This window comes from Aptenodytes patagonicus, chromosome 6, assembly GCF_965638725.1.
Source record: "Aptenodytes patagonicus chromosome 6, bAptPat1.pri.cur, whole genome shotgun sequence".
In the NCBI taxonomy this organism is placed as follows: Eukaryota; Metazoa; Chordata; class Aves; order Sphenisciformes; family Spheniscidae; genus Aptenodytes; species Aptenodytes patagonicus.
In genome coordinates, this window is record NC_134954.1 from 13,061,471 (window position 1) to 13,080,498 (window position 19,028).

Consider the following 19,028-nt stretch of genomic DNA (forward strand, 5'->3'; position numbering starts at 1 on the left):
CGCCCGGCCCGGGCCCCCCGCGCCCCGCAGCCGCCGGTGCGTTCCCACCCGCCCGCTGCCGCCCCCCCCGCGCCCCCCGCCCGGGGCCCGCAGGAGGGAGGGTGGCGCGGCCGCGGCTTGGCGTGAAAATGATCAAGGGCCGCGGGCAGCGCCGGAGCGCAGCGCCCGTCTGATGCTGCCCGCCCGGAGGCCCCGTCGAACAAAGGCGGCATTGAGGCCCCGGCTGCGCCCCCCCGCGCCCCCCGCCCCGAGCTGGCATCTTGGCGCGACATTAATGAACTCGCCTGTTTGTGGTCCCCCGGCCCCTCTCTCCTCCCACCGCCCGGGGGGCACCGTATATATCCGTCCCTCCTTGCCCGCCTCGGGCATTTCGGGGGCTCCCCCCTCCTGCCCCCCTTTGCCCGCCCGGGGATGGAGCGAGGAGGGAAGAGGACACGGGGCGCTCTCCTTGGGGTCCGCCTGGTCCCCTCCGTGCTGCTGCCGCTGCTGCCGCTGCTGCAGCTGGCGGGGGGGGCCCCCCTGGGCCGGGGGCTGTACCCCATGCCAGCCGGCGTCCTGCAAGGTCAGTGGGGCATGGGGACGGGGCATCTTTGTGGGAGGGTTTGGCTGCGGATGGGGCTGCTGTAGGAGCCGGGACTCCTGGGTTCACTCACAGGAAGGGGGGGAAGCACAGGCAGGATGCCCGGGTCCCTGGCAAAGCCCCCCATGCCTGCGCTACCTGGACCGGGTGGCAAATGCTGCCCGTGGCACTTGGGGACACCGGGGTTGCAGGGAGCGATGTGTGTTCATGTCCCGCGGCCGCCAGCTCTCCTTCCTGCCCCGGGTACCTGTACCAGCCCCAGGCGACCCTCCTCCAGGGCATGGCCAGCAGGAGGGCGGCTGCGGGGGGGCACAGGTACGGGCACACATGGGGATGCGCATACAGGGCATGCACAGGACTGCACACACGAAGGGACATGCAGACACAGGCACACAGACCCTGGCACACACAAGTGAGCACCCAGGGCGTGGGCACAGGTGTGCACAGAGGTGCATGCACACAGACATGCATGGGCACACGGGGGCACACCTGCCCAGGGTCACACCCTGCTCCATGCCCACGTTTGCACACGTGTGTTCACAGGGTCTCCACGTGCAGCAGGCATGCGCAGGCCCGGGCAAACACCCTCCCCACACCATGTGCCCATGTGCCAACCCCACCAGGGAGGTGACAGTCGTGCCTGTCACCCTAGGCAATGCCAACAGGTGACAGGTCATGCTCAGCCTGACTCCTGCCGTGGAGATATCGGGGCATGGGCACCGGGTGGGCTGGGGGCACCCCGTGGCCACGGTGGGGGGCAGTGGTGGGAGCACCAGCGGTCTAAGTGCCCTGCGTGTGCCCGGCAGCGCTGTCGAGCCGGGGGACGCTGGTGCTGGAGGCGGCGCTGAGGAGCGCGCTGCTGGCGCTGGAGCGGGCGCTGGCTGAACAGCAGCTGCAGCGGGGTGCCTGCGGGCTCTGTGCCCCCTGCCTCTTCCCCCCCTGCGCCAACCTCACCCGCCTCTGCCCACGTAAGTCAAGGCCCCCCAGCCCCCATGGCCCCATCCCCAGGAGACCCTACCCAAACAGAGCCCAGGGTTCCCAACCAAACACTGCCCAGGGTGCCTACCCAAACGCTGCCCGGAGTCCCTATCCAAATACCACCCCATGCCCAGGACACCCTACCCAAACACGGACCCATGCCTGGAGACCCTACCCAAATATTGCTTTGGGTCCCTACCAAAGCACCACCCCATCCCCTAGAAACCCTACCAAAATGACAGCCCAAGACCCTACCCAAACAGTACCCCCTCCTCTATAGGCTTTACCAAAACAGCGCCCAGACTCCCAAAACATATCCCTAACTGCTAGAGACCCTACCAGAACACTACCCAGAGACCCTACCCAAGCAGTTCCCCAGCCTCTCTAGATCCTACCCAAACATCACCTGGAGCCCTACCCAAAACATTGCCCGATCCCTTGTCTGCTTCCCAGAGATCCCCCCAAAAACCTATCCCAGCACCCAGGAGACCCTACCAAAACATGCCAACGTAGCAGCCCCATCATGCCCCCTTCCCACCCGTCCCAAAGCGGAGCCCGGGGTGGCCCAGGCGGAGGTGGGCAGGAGGCAGGGAGGACATGGGGATGCCCACGGCCCTGCTGTCCTTGCAGCGCCGGCCGTGCCCCCCGCCGTGCCCCCCAGCTGCCAGGCCCTGCTGGATGCCCAGGCGCTGCCCGAGCTGCCCCAGCGCAACTGGGCACTGAGCCAGGCCTGTGCCCCCTACCAGCGCCTGTGCCCACCCAAGGGGGCCCAGCACGCCTGCGCCCCGCTCAGCGCCCGGCTCTGCCACCACCGCCTCCAGGAGTGCCGTGAGTGGGCACCCACATCGCCCCTGGCTCCTCTCAGAGAAGGGAGACCCTACAATAACAAACGGGGCACCCCAGGGGATGCCTGGGATTGCCTGGAGGGGATATGGGGCATTGGGGGTGACAGGGGGTGCTGGGGTGGGGTGACTGGGGAGGTGGGGGTACGGTAGGGTGACGGGGGATCTCTGGTGGTATGGGAGACTGGGGGGGATGGAGGGATCTGGGGTGAGAGGTGGAGATTTGGGGTGTGGAGGCACTGGGAGCAATGAGCAAATTAGGGCAGGGACGGGGCATTGAGGGGTGATGGGGAATCTGGGGTGGGAGAGGGGAGTGTGGGGGAACGGGGCAAGGGGGTGTGACAGAGAGATTGGGGACACTGAGTCACTGGGGGTGACAAGCACTCCTGGGGTGGTACAGGGGTGCTTGTTCAGGGTGATGGGGGTCTGGGGGGCACTGAAAGGAACTGGGGGGAATTGGGAACAGCAGGCACATAGTGGTGACATTGGGGGGGGGGGGGGGGGGGGTGGTCGTCACATGCCATGACAGCCTGTCCCCGCAGGGACCGCAGCCGCAGCCCGGGGCCCTGATGCACCAGCAGAGGCGGCGATGTCAGGTGAGCCGCGGTGAGCCGGGGTGGCCCCGTGGTGCCCACGCCACCCCCACACACACACCAGCGGGCGCCCCCAGCCCCCCAGCTGCCTGCTGGGCCGCAGGGCAGAGGTTAGCGTCGGCAGCTGCCGGGCCGCGGGGTGCCCCCGGCCCGCCGCCCGCTCGCCTCCGTGAGCACAATGAGGCTTGACAGCACGCCTGGCGCAGCCTGACCCCCCCGGGGCCACCCGCCACCCCCTCCGCCCGCCATGGCCGTCCCAGCACTGCCATGCCCAGCCACCCCATGCCCACCCGGGAGAGGGGGCGTCCTGGCAGCTGGGGTGCAGGATCCCCCCTCTCACCCTGGCTTTGTCCCCCAGGGAGCTGCGGGCACCGTGGGGGCCCCCAAGTCAACGCCACGGCCCCCCGAGGACGGATCATGGGCGGCAGCGTGGCCCCACGGGGAGCCTGGCCCTGGCTGGTGTCGGTGCGGCTCCATGGGGAGCTGATGTGTGGAGGGGTGCTGGTGGGGCACTCCTGGGTCCTCACTGCAGCCCACTGCTTCGCCGGGTATGACGGGGGGCACGGCAACACAGGGATGATGTCCCTGCAGAGGGGGGCATGGGGTGGCACCCCTGTCACCCCTGTAACTCGCTGCCCCCCACCCCGCCAGGAACCGGAATGAGCTGGCATGGACGGTGGTGGTGGGTGACCACGAGCTGGGCAAGCTGGATGTGGGTGAGCGGGCAGTGCCCATCCGGCGCATCCTGCCTCACCCCAAGGTCGGTGGAGGTGGGCACCCCTCTGACCTCCCTGTGCATGCCACAGGGCCTCCCACTGACACCCCCCCATCTTCTTCCAGTTTAACCCCAAGACGTTTCATGGGGACCTGGCGCTGCTGGAGCTGGCGGTGCCACTGGCCCCGTCACCCACCGTCAGTCCCGTGTGCCTGCCCAGCAGCCCCGCGGAGCCCAGCCCCGGCACCGCCTGCTATATCGCAGGCTGGGGCTCCCTCTACGAAGGTAGGTGCCACCCCAACACCCGTGGGGTCTGTGGGGCGTCCCCCTCAGTGCCCTCTCCAGTGCCCAGTGCTGACGCACCGGGCCAGGGCAGGGGGGTGCAAAAGAGAGGGGGGTGCACAGGCACGGGGGACCCCGTAATGGGTGCCTTGCCCATCAGAGGGGCCAGCGGCCAATGTGGTGATGGAGGCGCAAGTGCCCCTGCTCAGCCAGGAGACGTGCCGGGGTGCCCTGGGCAGAGACATGCTCACCAACGCCATGTTCTGTGCCGGGTACTTGTCCGGGGGCATCGACTCCTGCCAGGTAACGCCTGGGGCTGGGGGGCTGCCAGCCCCCCAACTCAAAAATCCCTCGTGGCACACAGTGCTGGGCATGCGCCGCAGCCCGGCACAGCCTGGCAGCATGGTTGGGATCCTGGCCCAGATTGATGCACAGGCATCCCCCCCACAGGGCGACTCAGGGGGCCCGCTGGCATGCCAGGACCCCTCCTCGCACCGCTTCGTCCTCTATGGTATCACCTCGTGGGGCGACGGCTGTGGTGAGCGGGGCAAACCAGGTGTCTACACCCGCGTCGCCACCTTCGCAGACTGGCTCAACCTCCAGATGGACCGTGAGTGCCCCCGGCCGTGCTGGGAGGGACAGAGGTGCCCAGGGTGCTGCGGGGATACATCGCTCCCCGGGGGGGAGGTTCAGCACCTCATGGCAGCCCCGGTGCCCTCGCAGCCGCCCCCGGCAGCCGGGAACCGAGCTGCTTCGACCTGCTGGCACTGGCCCAGCTGCCCCCTGAGCAGCAGCCGCCCGAGCGCGCCCGCCTCTGCGCCTTCTACTCTGGGTCCTGCCGGGCCCCCCAGGGCCGGGCCGCCTGCGCCCGCGTGTCCGAGGAAACCTGCCGTGCCAGGACGAGACGATGTGGTGAGCCAGGGGGTCATGCTGGGGCGAGGGTGTGGGGCAGGACCCCGTTTCTGGCAGTGTGGGACCAACGTGGTGCCAGGGCCATGGCTCTCCCTCTGTGCCCACAGAGCTGCACTCCTATGCCCAGACCTTGGTGGATCTCTTGCGCCAGGCTGGGGACTTCATCCGAAACCAGCTCGACTTCTCCTTCCTCACCCATGCCCTGCCCCAGCTCCTGGGCAAGATCTACGGGCACCTCTTCCCCCCCCGCATCCGCAGGGATGTCCCAGGTACCCACCCGGGCTGGGCCACCCCGTGCCCACTTGGGGTCCCATCGGTCCCCCCCATGCCAGTGGCCGGGGCACCAGCAGCCTGCCCTGGCACCCCCATGCGGCTTCCCTACCCCTTGTCCCTCCTGTCCCCCTCTTGTCCCCACAGACCCGGCTGTGGCAGGGGGCCAGCTCAGCCCCACGGCAGAGGGACCCCGGAGACCCCCCACCAGGTGAGGCATGGTGGGCCATGGGACAAGGGGGGATAAAGGGTTTGGGGAGGTGGGCAAGATGCCCATGGGTGCTGACATGGCTTTTTGGGGACAGCCTAAAGCATTGGGATCCTGCTCTTCCTGCAACTAGGGCACACCCAGAGGGAGGTGGGCACAGCCCCCCAGGGTGCCCAGGGCCAGCCAGGTCCCACCAGGGGTGTGCAGGGCGGGGGGTGGCACTGCCCAGGGGACGGGTGCCACCGGGCCCCTGCCTGAGCTCGCCCTGCTGTGCTTGCAGGCAGGGGGCCGGGTGGCCGCCCCCCTTCTCAGGGCTCTTTGGGGCCGTGGGACCACGGCTGCAGGACTGGGTGGAGGCGCTGAGGGCCATGGCAGAGGGCAACCCCTCGGCACCCACCCCGGACGGAGGGCAGCTCCCTGGGGAGACGTGGCTCTTCTTGCAGGTATTTGGGGAGGGATGGGCTTTGGGGGGCCCCTGCCCCTCTGGTGACAGTGCCACCAGGGACCAAAGCCCAGCAGTTCCCCCATGTCCCCTCCTGACATCCCTTAGGCCCATTGTCCCCTGTGCAGCCACGGAGGTGCCATCTCCCACTCTGCCAACACAGAGGGGGCATCTCACCCTCCCCAGCTGAAACCAAGTGCTCCCAGTCCAACCAGTGCAGAGCCAGCCATGGGTCTGACCCCGCAGCTTAGGACCTGACCCAACACAGCCATAAAGACATCACATGTCCTCAATGCCCCATCTGATACCAGCCCAGCCGTGCCCTGTGCTCTGCCACTGTGCACCTGGCCGTGCCCATGGGTGCCCCATGGGTGCCCCACCGTCCACCCTGTCTCCCGTTCCCTTCAGCAGGGCGAGGAGGTGGTGGAGGAGCTGGTGGGACAGGGACGAGCCTTCCTTGCCCAGCTGCGGGCAGAGCTGGACCTCAGTACCCCTCTTGACGCCACGGAGCCGCGATGGGCACCCAGAGAGCTGGCGGGGACCCCTGCTCTGAGCCGTGAGCCCTGGGAGCTGGGGGGGCTGGGGTCGATGGGGCAGCGGGGGTGTCCATCTGCCGGCCGGCTCCGTGCCCAGGCAGTGCCCACTGGCCGCATCCCCGCCAGGGTTTTCACACCTCTCTTGGTGGCAGGGTCTGTGCTGAGGGGGAAACGTGAGCTGTTGCCCACGGAGCTGCCGGGGGTGGAGGAGGAGGAGGAGGAGGCAGGCGCAGGCAGAGGTAAGTGCTCTGCAGCCCCCGGGCACTGCGGGATGCCACATGCCACAAGCACAGCCTCAGCTTCACACCCCAGTCCCAGGGCTCGTTGTCCCATGTTGGTGGGACAGCCCTTGGCCATACCCCCCTCCACAGGGACCCTCTGCCCTGCTCCCCCAGCGTCCCCAGAGCATGGGTGCTTCTCCTCAGGGTGGGCAGCAGCATGGTGCCCCCATGACTTGTCCTGCCCCTCAGTGCACCCCTGATGTCCCCCCTCCATCTCTTTCCTGCCTGTCCCCGGGGTTGCAGCCTGCCCGGGCCTCAACGAGTCAGTGGTGCGGGTGGGTGCGGTGCGGGAGCTGTACGCCTGGGTGCTGCGGGTGCCCGAGCCGGACCTGGCCATGACCTTCCAGGAGGTGAGTGACCCATCCAGCTGCACCGAGCCCCCTGCCCTGGCAGCCAGGCGGTGCCACCCCCGAGACCATCACCGTCCCGCTGTGCCCCTGGTCCCCCTGGGACTCACAGTGTTGTCATCTCCCCACAGATCCTGGTGGACTTGGGCTCCAAAAATGCAAAGGGGCTGTACCGGGCGCAGGTGCGGGCCATGGTGGGGGGCCGCCCCACAGCCTTCGCTGGCCTCGTGGGGCTGGAGAGCGACTCGCTGGCCCGCAGCATGCCTGGCCTCGTCGCTCTGGCGCTCGAGGCGCTGAAAACCTAATGGTCCCCGCAGTGCCCTGGGGCACCATGCCAGCATGGGGACAGGGTGCTGGGGCAGGGGACTCTCATGTCCTTCAAACACAGCTCCCTCCTCAGCTCAGGCTCTTCCATCCTTTTGTCCCCCATCGTGCCTCAGTTTCCCTCTTCCCACCAGCACTGCCCGACCTCCCCAAGGCAATGGGGTGCCGGGGCGCACCTGGAGCATCTCAGCTGGGGATCATAGCCCTCCACTCCCCTGGGACCCCCACCTTGGCAAGCCCACCCCCACCCCATTTTCCCTAGAGGCACTCGGGCTGTTATTTATTTGTACAGAGAAAGGTTTATTTTTCAATAAAGAAGGGCTCTATTTTCCAGTAGCTGGCGAGTGTGAAGTGAGTGCTGTGCCACACGGTGCCAGCGAGGCAGGTGCCAGCGGGGGGACTTTCCATGGGGGATATGACATCCCATTGCATCCCCCTTCCCGTTCCCCTGTACCCCAAAGCGATGTGCCCAGCCTTGGTCCCTGCCCCTGGCATCGGTGTTGTGCCCAGCCTAGCACAGACTCCCCACCACCCCCGGGGGTCGGGCACCCCTCCTGCCCACTGCAGCACCTGTAGCACAGCACCAGTGCCCACCCCTGGTGCCACCCCATGGGGGACCTGCAGGAAACCTCCTGCCAGTGCAGGGGCTGAGCGTGCCCTGGGCCAGCGGCGAGCGCCGGGGTGGTGCCACCCCCATGCTTGGGCATCAGTAGGTACCAACCCTTCCTGCTCGTGGGGAGCCTGCCGCCCCCGAGCAGCATCACTGGGGCTGCTGAGCAGCAGGAAGGGACCGCTCCTCCCAGTGCACGGCAATGCCCGTGCTGGGGTGCTCAGATGCAGGGTGATGGGCTGACACCCATGGGGCCGGTGAGGCCAGCTGCGCCTGCCCGTCTCCCCTTCTCCAGGCGCGGGGGTGCCGGAAGAGAGGGGTGGGAGCGGGTATCCGGTCCGGCACCCTTCCCCCTCGGCACCTGGCACCATCCATCTCCTGCTCCAGCTGGCAGCCGGACATCCGCTTGGCCAGGCCAGGCGGGGAGGTGGCCAGGGCCTGGCACTGCACGACAGCACCGCGGGCATCGCATGGGGGACCTGCCGGTGCAGCTGGCCCTGCTCGGGGCGCTGGTGCTGTCAGGTGAGCAGGGCCCCGGGGTCTTGGGCACGAGGTTGCCCCGTTGCTGGGGGGTTCTGGGCCCCCTCGATGGGGTTGGTGGGAGGTGATGGTGGCAGGGTCCAAGCTGGGCACAAGTGCCCCCAGGGCTGCATTTTGGCCATTGCCTGTCAGAGTCCCATCACTGAGCATTCCCTGTGCCTCCATCCTGGCTGTGCCACCCGGAGCCGTGTCCCTGCCTGGGCCATGTGTGTGTGTCTGTCTGTGCACAGTGGGGCTGCATTCCTGCCTGTGTCCCTGTGTGCCAGCATATGAATCCATCTGTCCATGCACAGTGCCACTGTCTGTGTGTCCCTGTGTGTGCCTGTCTGTCTCTGTGCACACTGACACTGCATCCATGACCACATGTCCCTGCCTACACTGGGTCCATGTCCATGTGTCCGTGTCCATGTGTGCCTCTGTGTGTGCATCCACCTACGTGCCCGGTGCCACTGCGTCTGCACCCAAGTGTCTTGTGTCTGTGTGTCCCTGTGTGTGCTGGGTCTGTATCTGTGTGTCCCTCTGTGTCCGTGCCCACATCCTTGTCCCATGCCCATGTGTGCCCATGTGCCCCCGCATGTGCCCATGCCCCTGTGCAGCACACACATGCTGGCCTCCTCCTGTCTCCTCCATCCTTACACCACCCTGCCCTCACCGAGAATCTCTGCGGGGTGGAACTGGGCCCAGTAACCCCCCCAGCCCCACCCCAGTCTGCCTGACCCCACACCCCCAGGCGGGCTCTGTGTGAACCAGGAGGAGCGGCTCATCCACCACCTCTTCGAAGAGAAGAGCTACAACAAGGAGGTGCGCCCCGTCGTCTCCACCGACCAGGTCGTGGACGTCTACCTGGCCCTCACACTCTCCAACCTTATCTCACTGGTGAGTCCCAGAGGGCAGTGCCTGCCGTGGGGTGCCCTCCAGCCATGCTTCACCCATGGGGCTGGGTGGGTGGGAGGAACCCTGGGGCTGCTGCCCCGAACCCTGGCTGGTGAGGGTTGGGGGTCCTGGGCTGGGGGGAACGGCTGCTGGGCATGGCCCTGGCATCTCACTGCCCCACGCTGTTGTTGCAGAAAGAGGTGGACGAGACACTCACCACCAACCTATGGGTCGAGCATGTGAGTAGGGGCAGGCGTCATGGCGTCAGTTGTGCCCCAAGGCACAGGCAACAGGGTGGCCCAGCATGGTGAGGGAGTGACCCGGGGATCCCCCCCTCCAGGGCTGGACCGATTACCGCCTGCAGTGGAACAAGTCTGAGTTTGGGGACATCGAGGTGCTCCGCCTGCCGCCGGACATGCTGTGGCTGCCTGAGATAGTCCTGGAGAACAAGTGAGCCGTGCCTCAGTTTCCCCCTCCCAAATGCCCCGAGGCATGCCCAGGGCTCCCCCTGCCATCACCTCGTCTCTCTCCCGGCACAGCAACGACGGGCTCTTCGAGGTCGCCTACTACTGCAATGTCCTCATCTATAACACGGGTTATGTCTACTGGCTGCCACCTGCCATCTTCCGCAGCGCCTGTCCCATCAACGTCGACTTCTTCCCCTTCGACTGGCAGAACTGCACCCTCAAATTCAGGTGCTGGGGGGCTGGCTGGGGCAGGGCAGGGGCGGGCAGCAGGGTGGGCATCCCGGCCCTCTGCGGTGCCCGCTGCTGCCAGCACCTTCTCTTGCTGTTGGGGTGCAGCAAGGTGCGGGTTTGCAGGTGACTCGGTGGCCCGAGTCCATCATGCTGGAGGTCAGGGTGGGTGGGTGGTAGGTAACAAGCAGCAGGCGCAGCCCCTCACTGCCTGTTCCCCCCGGCTGTGGGCCAGCTCGCTGGCGTACAGCGCCCTGGAGATCAGCATGCACTTGAAGACAGATAGCGACCCAAAGACGGGCAAGTATTACCCAGTGGAGTGGATCATCATCGACCCCGAAGGCTTCACAGGTAATGCTTGTGCTCTCTGCCGTGTCCTGTGGCAGCGGGACACCCTGTGCAGGACTCGGGGGCACCCTGGCATTGGGGCACCCTGCCATGGAGAAACCCGAGCACCCGGGGCTTTGGCACCCTGGCACCCATCCCACCAGGCTTGGAGCTACCCAGACCCAGGACGGGGAGACTGGGTGCTGGTGGGGCTGGTGAGGATGGACATGGTGGGGGCCCCCATGCCATGCGCTGTCCCATGTGCCCCGGCAGAGAATGGGGAATGGGAAATCATCCACCGCCCGGCCCGCAAGAACATCCACCCTGACAACCCCCCCGAGAGCAGCGAGCACCAGGACATCACCTTCTACCTCATCATCAAGCGCAAGCCGCTCTTCTATGTTATCAACATCGTCACGCCCTGCATCCTCATCGCCTTCATGGCCATCCTTGTCTTCTACCTGCCCGCCGACAGTGAGTGAGCCCCGTGGCACATATGCCAGGCACGGGGGTCACCCCATGGGGCACCTCCATGTCCCACACCTGCACCAGATCCTGGGACATGGGGACACCCCATTGCCCAGCATGGGGACATCCTCGTACTGGGACACACCCACGTAGGACAACCATCATCCCAGCCAGGCACCCTGGCAGGGGCACACTTGGGCACAGGATACCCCATGTGGGACCCTGGGATACCCCCATAATAAAAAATCCTATATGGGGCACTGTATGGTGGGACACTGGGAGGGCAATCCCAGCACTGGGGGCACTGGGAGGGGGACCTGGAGCAGACTTTGCCCTGAGCTCACCTGCTCTCCAGGTGGTGAGAAGATGACCCTGGTGATCTCGGTGCTCCTAGCCCAGTCCGTCTTCCTTCTGCTCATCTCCCAGCGCCTGCCCGCCACCTCCCACGCCATCCCCCTCATTGGGAAGTGAGTCCTGGGCACCGCTGGGTGCAGCATGGACATTGCAGGGTCCCCGCGGTGCCAGATGGCAGCTCTGCCTGTGCCCAGCCCCTGTGGCAATGCCAGCCCCAGGTCCGTGCCCCCCACAGGTACCTGCTTTTCATCATGCTGCTGGTGACGGCCGTGGTGGTGATCTGCGTCGTGGTCCTCAACTTCCATTTCCGCACCCCAAGCACCCATATCATGTCTGACTGGGTCAAAGAGGTGAGCAGGGTGCTGGGCTGGGGTAGGTGATCTGGTGGGTGCAGGGGTGCCACTGTGCCCCACAGAGGGCATGGGACAGCACAGCCCCAGCATTGCATTGGATGTCCCATCTGCGCCACCCCAAGAGGTTGCATGCCTGGGTTGGGGGCAGAAGGTGGGGGACAAGGTGGTGTTGCACCAAGGGGGTGGCTGAGGGACCGGACACCACCTCCTGTGTCCCAGGTCTTCCTGGAGAGCGTGCCCCGCCTGCTGGGCATGTCACAGCCGGCCGAGAGCCCGGCAAGCGCCCCGTGCATCCGGCGCTGCAGCTCGGCCGGCTACATCGCCAAGGCGGAGGAGTACTTCAGCGTCAAGTCCCGCAGTGAGCTCATGTTCGAGAAGCAGTCGGAGCGGCACGGGCTGGCCAGCCGCGTCACCCCTGCCCGTGAGCCTCGGCCCCTTTGCGGGGACAGGGGGAAGGGTGGCGGAGCAGGTGTCTCTGGGGTTGGCAGCCCTTCGGAGCTTGTCTCACCGTCCCCCTCGCCCCCAGGTTTGGCACCTGTGGACCCAGGCGAGGAGCAGCTCTACGAGCACATAAAACCTGTCATTGATGGCGCCAACTTCATCGTCAAGCACATGCAGGAGAAAAATAGCTACAATGAGGTGGGGGCCACGGGCATGGCGGGGCAGAGGGGGCTCCCTGTGCCCACTGTGCCCCCCACTGCCCGGCTCCTGGCTCCTTCCCCAGGAGAAGGACAACTGGAACCGCGTGGCCAGGACCCTGGACCGCCTCTGCCTCTTCCTCATCACCCCCATGCTGGTGGTGGGCACCCTCTGGATCTTCCTCATGGGCATCTACAACCACCCCCCACCACTGCCCTTTGCCGGAGATCCCTACGACTACCGGGAGGAGAACAAGCGTTTCATCTAGGGGTGGGGGATCACGTGCCAGCCCCCTGCTCCTTCCCGCTCACCCGCCTTGGCTGGGGAAAATAAAGCTGGATGCGTCTCACCACGGGGTGCTGAGCTGGTGGCTGCTCTCAGTGTCCATCCCTGGGCACAGTGCCCACCCTGAGCGCTGTGCGTGGGCTGGGCAGGGTGATGCCCCCCCAGGGAATGGGTGCTGTTGGGTGTCCTGAGCATGGTGGTCCTCAGCTGTGGCTGGAAGGGGTGTTTCCCAGAGGCAAACCTGCTACACAGGGCAGGGTTGGGCTGGGCACATGGGACAGGATGGGCTGGGGAAGGGGATGGACCCCCCCAGCATGGCACCATTCCCTGCGGACCCACTGCAGGGGGCAGAGATGCCATCAGTGCCCACATTACCCCCTCCCATCCCTCCGACCCCCCAGCCAGACCCACGAGTGTCCCCCCATGGTACACCCCATCCTGCAGCCCCTGGCTGGAGGCCGAGAGGGGTGTCTCCTTCCCCAGCTCAGCAGCGGGACGCCAGGGCTCCGGTTTCAGGGGGCACAGCTGACATCCCCCCACCAGCAGCGGCCCGGAACAGCTGTCACATCCTCTCTGCTGAGCCAGGAATCTCACCCCCCTCCCCGCCCCGACCACCCTACACAGGGCCTGACAGGATTTGGACCCCCAAGGCGGGCATCACTCCCCAGGTTGACATGGTGGGACTTGCCTGCCCTTTCCCCACCCTACACCCTGGGGGCAGCCACTGCCATGGGGGGGGCAGTGCACTGCTGGGGGTACTTGCAGGGGGGCACCCCTTTTCCATAACCCATGGGTGCCTGGGTTTCCGCTGCAGGGAGATGCATCCCTCTGTGGGGGACATGGGGAAACTGAGGCACGGAGCTCATTTTGCACCCAGACCCAATTCCAACCCCCCCGGCACAAAATGCCAGAGGAGCTTCCCAGCAAACTGGCATCACCCTGCCGGCAGGGGGGTGTGGGTGGACACCCATCCCTCCCTGGCCCCTGTGGCTGTTGGGAACAGCTGACGGTGGCAGGGGACAGCTGTCCTGTCCCACCGGGCGCCAGGCCCAGAACACCGCCACACGGGCGGCCGAGCGGAGCCCCAGCCCCTGCGCCACCACCATGCGCTGCCGTGGTCTCCTCTTTGCCCTCTGCGCCCTGGCAGGTAAGGGGTGCCCGCCCTGGGGAGAGGCCTGGGGGGGGCACCCGGCCACCCCCCACCTTTGCCCTTGGGGATTTGTCACCCATGGGTGTACAGTGCCATGCACCCTCCCACCAGGGTGTTCCCATGCTGGCAGCCCACTGTCCCCACGTCCTGCCCTGGGGAGGTCCCTGGGGTGAGCGGAGAGGGGGATGTGGGGGGGATGCACACCCCCCCGCTTGCATGTTGGGACACTGATACACAATGTCAGGCACACACAGCTGCGTGTGCACACCCACAGTAAACACACAGGTGGGCACTCCCCTCCCCATGTACACCCCGTGCCTGCCCCCTCCCCCCCCCCCGCTGGCAGGTCCTGGGGGCATTGGTGGCGCTGCCACTGTCCCCACCCCAGGGTACCCCCACGGCATGTGCCCTCCCCAGGCGTGGGCTGCAGGAACCAGGAGGAGAAGCTGCTCCAGGACCTCATGACCAACTACAACCGGCACCTGCGCCCGGTCCCGCACGGGGACCAGATCATCGATGTCACCCTCAAGCTCACCCTCACCAACCTCATCTCCCTGGTGAGAGACCCCCCCTGGTCCCCATAGCGGGATGGGATTTGCCCCTACACGTGGGGCAGTGGGCAGAGGTGGGCAGGGCACTAAAGCCATCTCCCCCCTTCCTTCCTTGCCAGAACGAGCGGGAGGAGACCCTCACCACCAATGTCTGGATCGAGATGGTGAGACCCCTCATTTCCTGGCAGGACCCTCCGTGGGCCACGTTTGCATCTCAGGGTGGCACCCTGTGGAGGGCTGGCACCGTAACCTGCACCCCCTTTTGTGGTGCTCCCAACTGAGCCCAGTTTGGGAGCAGCACGGGACAGAGAGCTCACAAGCTCCCCTGCCTCGGGGAGCACCGTGACCCTCCCTCTTTGTTCCCCTTCCCCCAGCAATGGTCCGATTATCGCCTGCAGTGGGACCCCAAGAAATATGACAACATCCAGCTGCTGCGGGTGCCCTCCACCATGGTCTGGCTGCCTGACATCGTCCTGGAGAACAAGTAGGTGATGGGGCAATGGGGACTTATGCCCGCACAGGGGGTGGTAGCTGTCCCCCAGGCACGGTTTGGGGCTGAGCCCACCCTTTCCCCCCCAGCATCGATGGGACGTTCGAAATCACCCTCTACACCAACGTGCTGGTGTCCCCTGACGGCAGCATCTACTGGCTGCCCCCAGCCATCTACCGCAGCGCCTGTGCCATCCACGTCACCTATTTCCCCTTCGACTGGCAGAACTGCACCATGGTCTTCCAGTGAGCAGCGGTTTGGGCACACGTGGGCACCATGGCCAGGGCCATCCGGCAGGTCCTGCTGGGACACAAGGGATTGACATGGGATGTCCACTTTTGCCCCAGGGCAATGAGCCCCTGGGCAGACAAGTGCCACTTACCTGTCCCCTGGCACCCCACTGGTGGCAGGAGGCACCTTGGCCAAGCCAAGCACCCCAAAGCAGAGCTGGAGGTGGCCAGCGTGACCCGGTGCCACACTGGCACCCTTGGCCCATCCAGCCCACTGCATGCCAGCCTGTGCCAACCCCCTCGTCCCTCCCCAGGTCCCAGACGTACAGCGCCAATGAAATCAACCTGCTGCTGACAGTGGAGGAAGGCCAGACCGTGGAGTGGATCTCCATCGACCCCGAGGCTTTCACAGGTAACACCGCAGCCACCCTCGTGGCACAAGAGCATCCCGCCACGGGGAGCACCCAAGTCTGGTGCTACGTCAGTGGCTGCCAAAAGCAGGGCTGCAGGGGCTATTAGCAACTCCTGCCATTACATGGGCACTTAAGTTATTAGTGGAAGCAGGAATGTGGGAAAGATTTGTTTTTCTAACCCCCCCAGCTCGGGGCCCTCACCGCCTGGCAGCCGCTCCTGGAGAGCACCGCTCCTGGGAACTTGATTGATGCTGGGAACGTATCTGTCACGGCCAAACGATGACGTTTTCCATCACATTTTAATTGCATATTGAAGGAACAAAATGCTTTTCGGGCAGCGAGATTTATTTTTTCATTACTGGCCCGAGCTGCGATCTTGATTGGGAAAAATCTATCGCTCCTGCAGACAGCGGGGGAAAACGGCATGCTGTCACCCAGTGTCACGCTCGGCTTCCCCCCATGCCACCCCGGGGACAGGGAGATGGGGGCACCCCAGCCCCACACGTGACGCCCTGGGAGCCCCCGAGGTGTCCCGTATGTTCCCAGCTGCCCCCTCCAACAGCTTTTTGGGGTATTTTGCCCAGGCACCCTGGCACACTCTATGGTGCTCATCTCCCTCCCCAGCGGCTCTAGCACCTTTCCCCGCACCGTGCCCAGCCTGGGTGCCCCGCGCGGCCCACACTGATCAGCAGCCCTCTCCTTCCTCCCCTCCCCGGGCTGGGGGGCTGGCAGCCCCAGTGCCCCTGGCGGGGCAGTGGGACTCAGGTGGTACCGCTGCATGGCAGAGAATGGCGAATGGGTCATCAAGCACCGCCCCGCTCGGAAGATCATCAATTCAGAGCACTTCACCCCAGATGATATCCAGTACCAGCAGGTCGTCTTCTACCTCATCATCCAGCGCAAGCCGCTCTTCTACATCATCAACATCATCGTGCCCTGCGTCCTCATCTCTGCCATGGCTGTGCTGGTCTACTTTCTGCCCGCCAAAGGTATGCACTGGTGCCGTGCCCACAGTGGGCACAAGGATGTGTGAGGGGGCAAGCGACAGGCGAGGAAGGGCTCATTGTCCTTTCTGTGCTTGGGGACCATCAGTGCCATCTCTCACCCACTCCTGTGATATTTGGAGGTGTGTGTGAATTTCCAAGTACCCCACAATTAAAGCCTCATGGCAGGACTTGGCCAGTTCAGCTTTGGGGTGGGGGCTTTTTGCCAAAGGAGGGCAATGCCCACACCACTGCCCCATGCCAACCTCTGCCTTCCCCCCTCCTTGGCAGCGGGTGGGCAGAAATGCACCGTCTCCATCAATGTCCTCCTGGCCCAGACCGTCTTCCTCTTCCTCATTGCCCAGAAGGTGCCTGAGACCTCCCAGGCTGTGCCTCTCATCGGGAAGTAAGTGATGCACAGGGATGGGGGTGCCAGCCCTGCTGTCACACTGTGCCAGTGGGGTCGCCGGGTGCTGTGCAGCAGCCAGTGCCCAGGGACAAGACCTTGGCGCAGAAATAACCCCCAGCCCAGGTGGGGTTGGCACAGGGCTACCATGTGCCCGTGTCCCACTGCGATCCCCAGTTTCCAGTCCAGGAGGGCACTGAGAAGGACCTTACATGCCCATAGCCTGTGACCCAGCAGCCCCACGTGAGGCCCCATGCCCCCTTCCCCCAGGTACCTGACCTTCCTCATGGTGGTGACGGTGGTGATCGTGGTGAATGCTGTCATCGTCCTCAACATCTCACTGAGAACGCCCAACACTCACTCCATGTCCCAGAGAGTGCGCCAGGTACCTGCCGTCATCCCCCTACCCCTTATACATGGGGAATGGGGTGGGTATTTGGGGACCGAGGCCATGTCCCTCGCAGAGCAGGGTGCTGGGCATGCCTTCATCTGAGTGCAAATCCTGGCACAAAGAGGGACCCCCCCAGATGTCCCCAAGGGACCACACTGTGCCACCAAACCCCTCCAAACACTGGTGAGCAGCAGGTGCCAACACACCCAGCATCCCGGTGGCACAAGGGTACCCCACAGGGATGCTCCAGGCAATGCAAAGGGACCCAATCGCACCATTTGGGTGCCCTGGGTGGTGGTGGTGGGGTCAGGTCCCTGTGGGTGACGCTGTGCCCAGGTGTGCCTGCACCTCCTGCCCCACTACCTGGGCATGCACATGCCAGAGGAGACACCAGGGCCACCGCGAGCTGCCCGGAGACGCAGCTCCCTGGGGCTCATGGTGAAAGCCGATGAGTACATGCTCTGGAAAGCCCGGACTGAGCTGCTCTTCGAGAAGCAGAAGGAGAGGGACGGGCTGATGAAAACCGTGCTGGAGAAGATTGGTGAGCGCCCCGGGGGGTTGGCACCTCCCCGCAAGGCTGGGCAATGTGCCAGGTGGCTGGGCACTCACTGGTGCCCGCTGTGCTGGCTCCGCTGCCCATAGGACGTGGCCTGGAGAGCGGCAGTGCCCAGGACTTCTGCCAGAGCCTGGAGGAGGCAGGTCCTGAGATCCGCGCCTGCGTGGATGCCTGCAACCACATCGCCAACGCCACACGGGAGCAGAACGACTTCAGCAGTGTGAGTCAGGGACAGGGAGGAGAGGGACCTGCATGGGGGGCAGCGGGGCAGCCCTCACCCCCCTCCTCATGCCACCGGCAGGAGAGTGAAGAATGGATCCTGGTGGGACGGGTGATCGACCGTGTCTGCTTCATCATCATGGCCTCCCTCTTCGTGTGTGGCACTGTTGGCATCTTCCTCATGGCTCACTTCAACCAGGCGCCTGCCCTGCCCTTCCCCGGGGACCCCAAGCAGTACCTGCCACAGTGATGCCCGCAGGCACCCGCCAGCCTTCCTGCTGCCGGGACCGCTGGAGCAGGGGCTGGGTGCCCCCAAACCAGCCTGCCTGGCTGAGATCCCTGCGGGCACAGCAGCTCCTGGTGCCAAGCACAGCGCTGGAGGAGGACTGCGGGTAGCAGGGCTCTGCCACCCCCCAGCAGTGGTGGTGATGGGGAATGGGGGTGGTCATGCTATGCTGAACATTGGAAGTAAAGCCTCTGGCAGTCTCGCGAGCCTCTGTGGCACCATTGCTGCATGCCCACTGATGGGGTTACCCCTCATCCAGGCTGGATGTGCCACCCATGCAGGCTGGCCACAGACCTCTAAGCCACACAGTCCTGTCCCAGCACCCCACAAGGGTGCTGAGAGACGAGACGAGGGGGAACTGGAGCTGAGTCAGGCCTCTCATGGGCCATGCACCAGCACTGGCAGCAAGAGCCATGTTACCCCATTGCAAATTCACAGCTTCAAGCCCAGGGCAAATGGGGCCCCCTGGCATCCCTTGCCATGGTGGCAACGGGGCAGGAATCACTGATACAGGCCCCCATCCCAGGGCAGCAATGGAGCCATGGATGGGATTAGGGGCACGTAATTCCTGCCTCCATTTATGCCCCGGCCATGGCTCTTGGGGGCAGCTGAATTGCTGTCCCTGCTCCCTAGCAAGCATTTTGGGGTGGGAAGACCCTGGGCCACCAGGCTCCCAAACCCCCTCAGGGATGGGTGCCCCTTGGCACCCACCCTGCTACGAGCATCATTACATGACTCCCTCCCCCGCTGGCCCTCCTTGCCCCACAGGATCATCTCTGTCAAGCACAGCCCCTTCCCCCCATCCCAGCAATGCTGCATCCCCCCCACGCCCCTCACTGACCTCTAGGGCGCCCGCGGCTTTGTCCCTGCTGGCGGGGGAGATGTGGGAGGTCAGCTTG

The 19,028-nt window shown here is 65.4% G+C and overlaps 3 protein-coding genes across 5 annotated transcripts; all 3 read left to right on the top strand.

The window, feature by feature from the left end:
• The first annotated feature begins 540 nt into the window (after window positions 1-540).
• Window positions 541-7,640, top strand: PRSS56 (serine protease 56). The gene is made up of 17 exons (XM_076340644.1): window positions 541-562; window positions 1,387-1,548; window positions 2,189-2,386; window positions 2,943-2,996; window positions 3,352-3,541; window positions 3,645-3,753; window positions 3,834-3,993; window positions 4,151-4,293; window positions 4,441-4,600; window positions 4,714-4,902; window positions 5,010-5,171; window positions 5,320-5,383; window positions 5,661-5,823; window positions 6,231-6,378; window positions 6,511-6,597; window positions 6,883-6,989; window positions 7,118-7,640. Exons 1-17 carry the CDS (start codon window positions 541-543, stop codon window positions 7,289-7,291), a joined length of 2,292 nt encoding a protein of 763 aa, XP_076196759.1. The 3' UTR covers window positions 7,292-7,640.
• A 722-nt stretch (window positions 7,641-8,362) lies between these two features.
• CHRND (cholinergic receptor nicotinic delta subunit) lies at window positions 8,363-12,518 on the top strand. 3 transcript variants are annotated; one of them, XM_076340645.1, is made up of 12 exons: window positions 8,363-8,442; window positions 9,191-9,336; window positions 9,528-9,572; window positions 9,674-9,783; window positions 9,873-10,028; window positions 10,264-10,379; window positions 10,629-10,829; window positions 11,179-11,290; window positions 11,413-11,527; window positions 11,750-11,951; window positions 12,057-12,169; window positions 12,255-12,518. In XM_076340645.1, exons 1-12 carry the CDS (start codon window positions 8,391-8,393, stop codon window positions 12,435-12,437), a joined length of 1,551 nt encoding a protein of 516 aa, XP_076196760.1. In that variant the 5' UTR covers window positions 8,363-8,390; the 3' UTR covers window positions 12,438-12,518. The 3 variants fall into 3 exon arrangements, with proteins under 3 accessions (XP_076196760.1, XP_076196762.1, XP_076196761.1); XM_076340647.1 differs by lacking the exon at window positions 11,179-11,290 and having other exon boundaries at window positions 10,629-10,833; XM_076340646.1 differs by lacking the exon at window positions 9,528-9,572.
• Window positions 12,519-13,358: 840 nt separating this feature from the next.
• On the top strand, window positions 13,359-18,335 carry CHRNG (cholinergic receptor nicotinic gamma subunit). Its single transcript, XM_076341204.1, is given in 13 exon segments — window positions 13,359-13,406; window positions 13,409-13,601; window positions 14,022-14,161; window positions 14,275-14,319; window positions 14,530-14,639; window positions 14,735-14,890; window positions 15,190-15,287; window positions 16,074-16,277; window positions 16,563-16,677; window positions 16,948-17,062; window positions 17,405-17,609; window positions 17,711-17,844; window positions 17,926-18,335. Coding segments are annotated over 13 exon segments (1,731 nt in total). The 3' UTR covers window positions 18,094-18,335.
• Window positions 18,336-19,028: the final 693 nt, after the last annotated feature.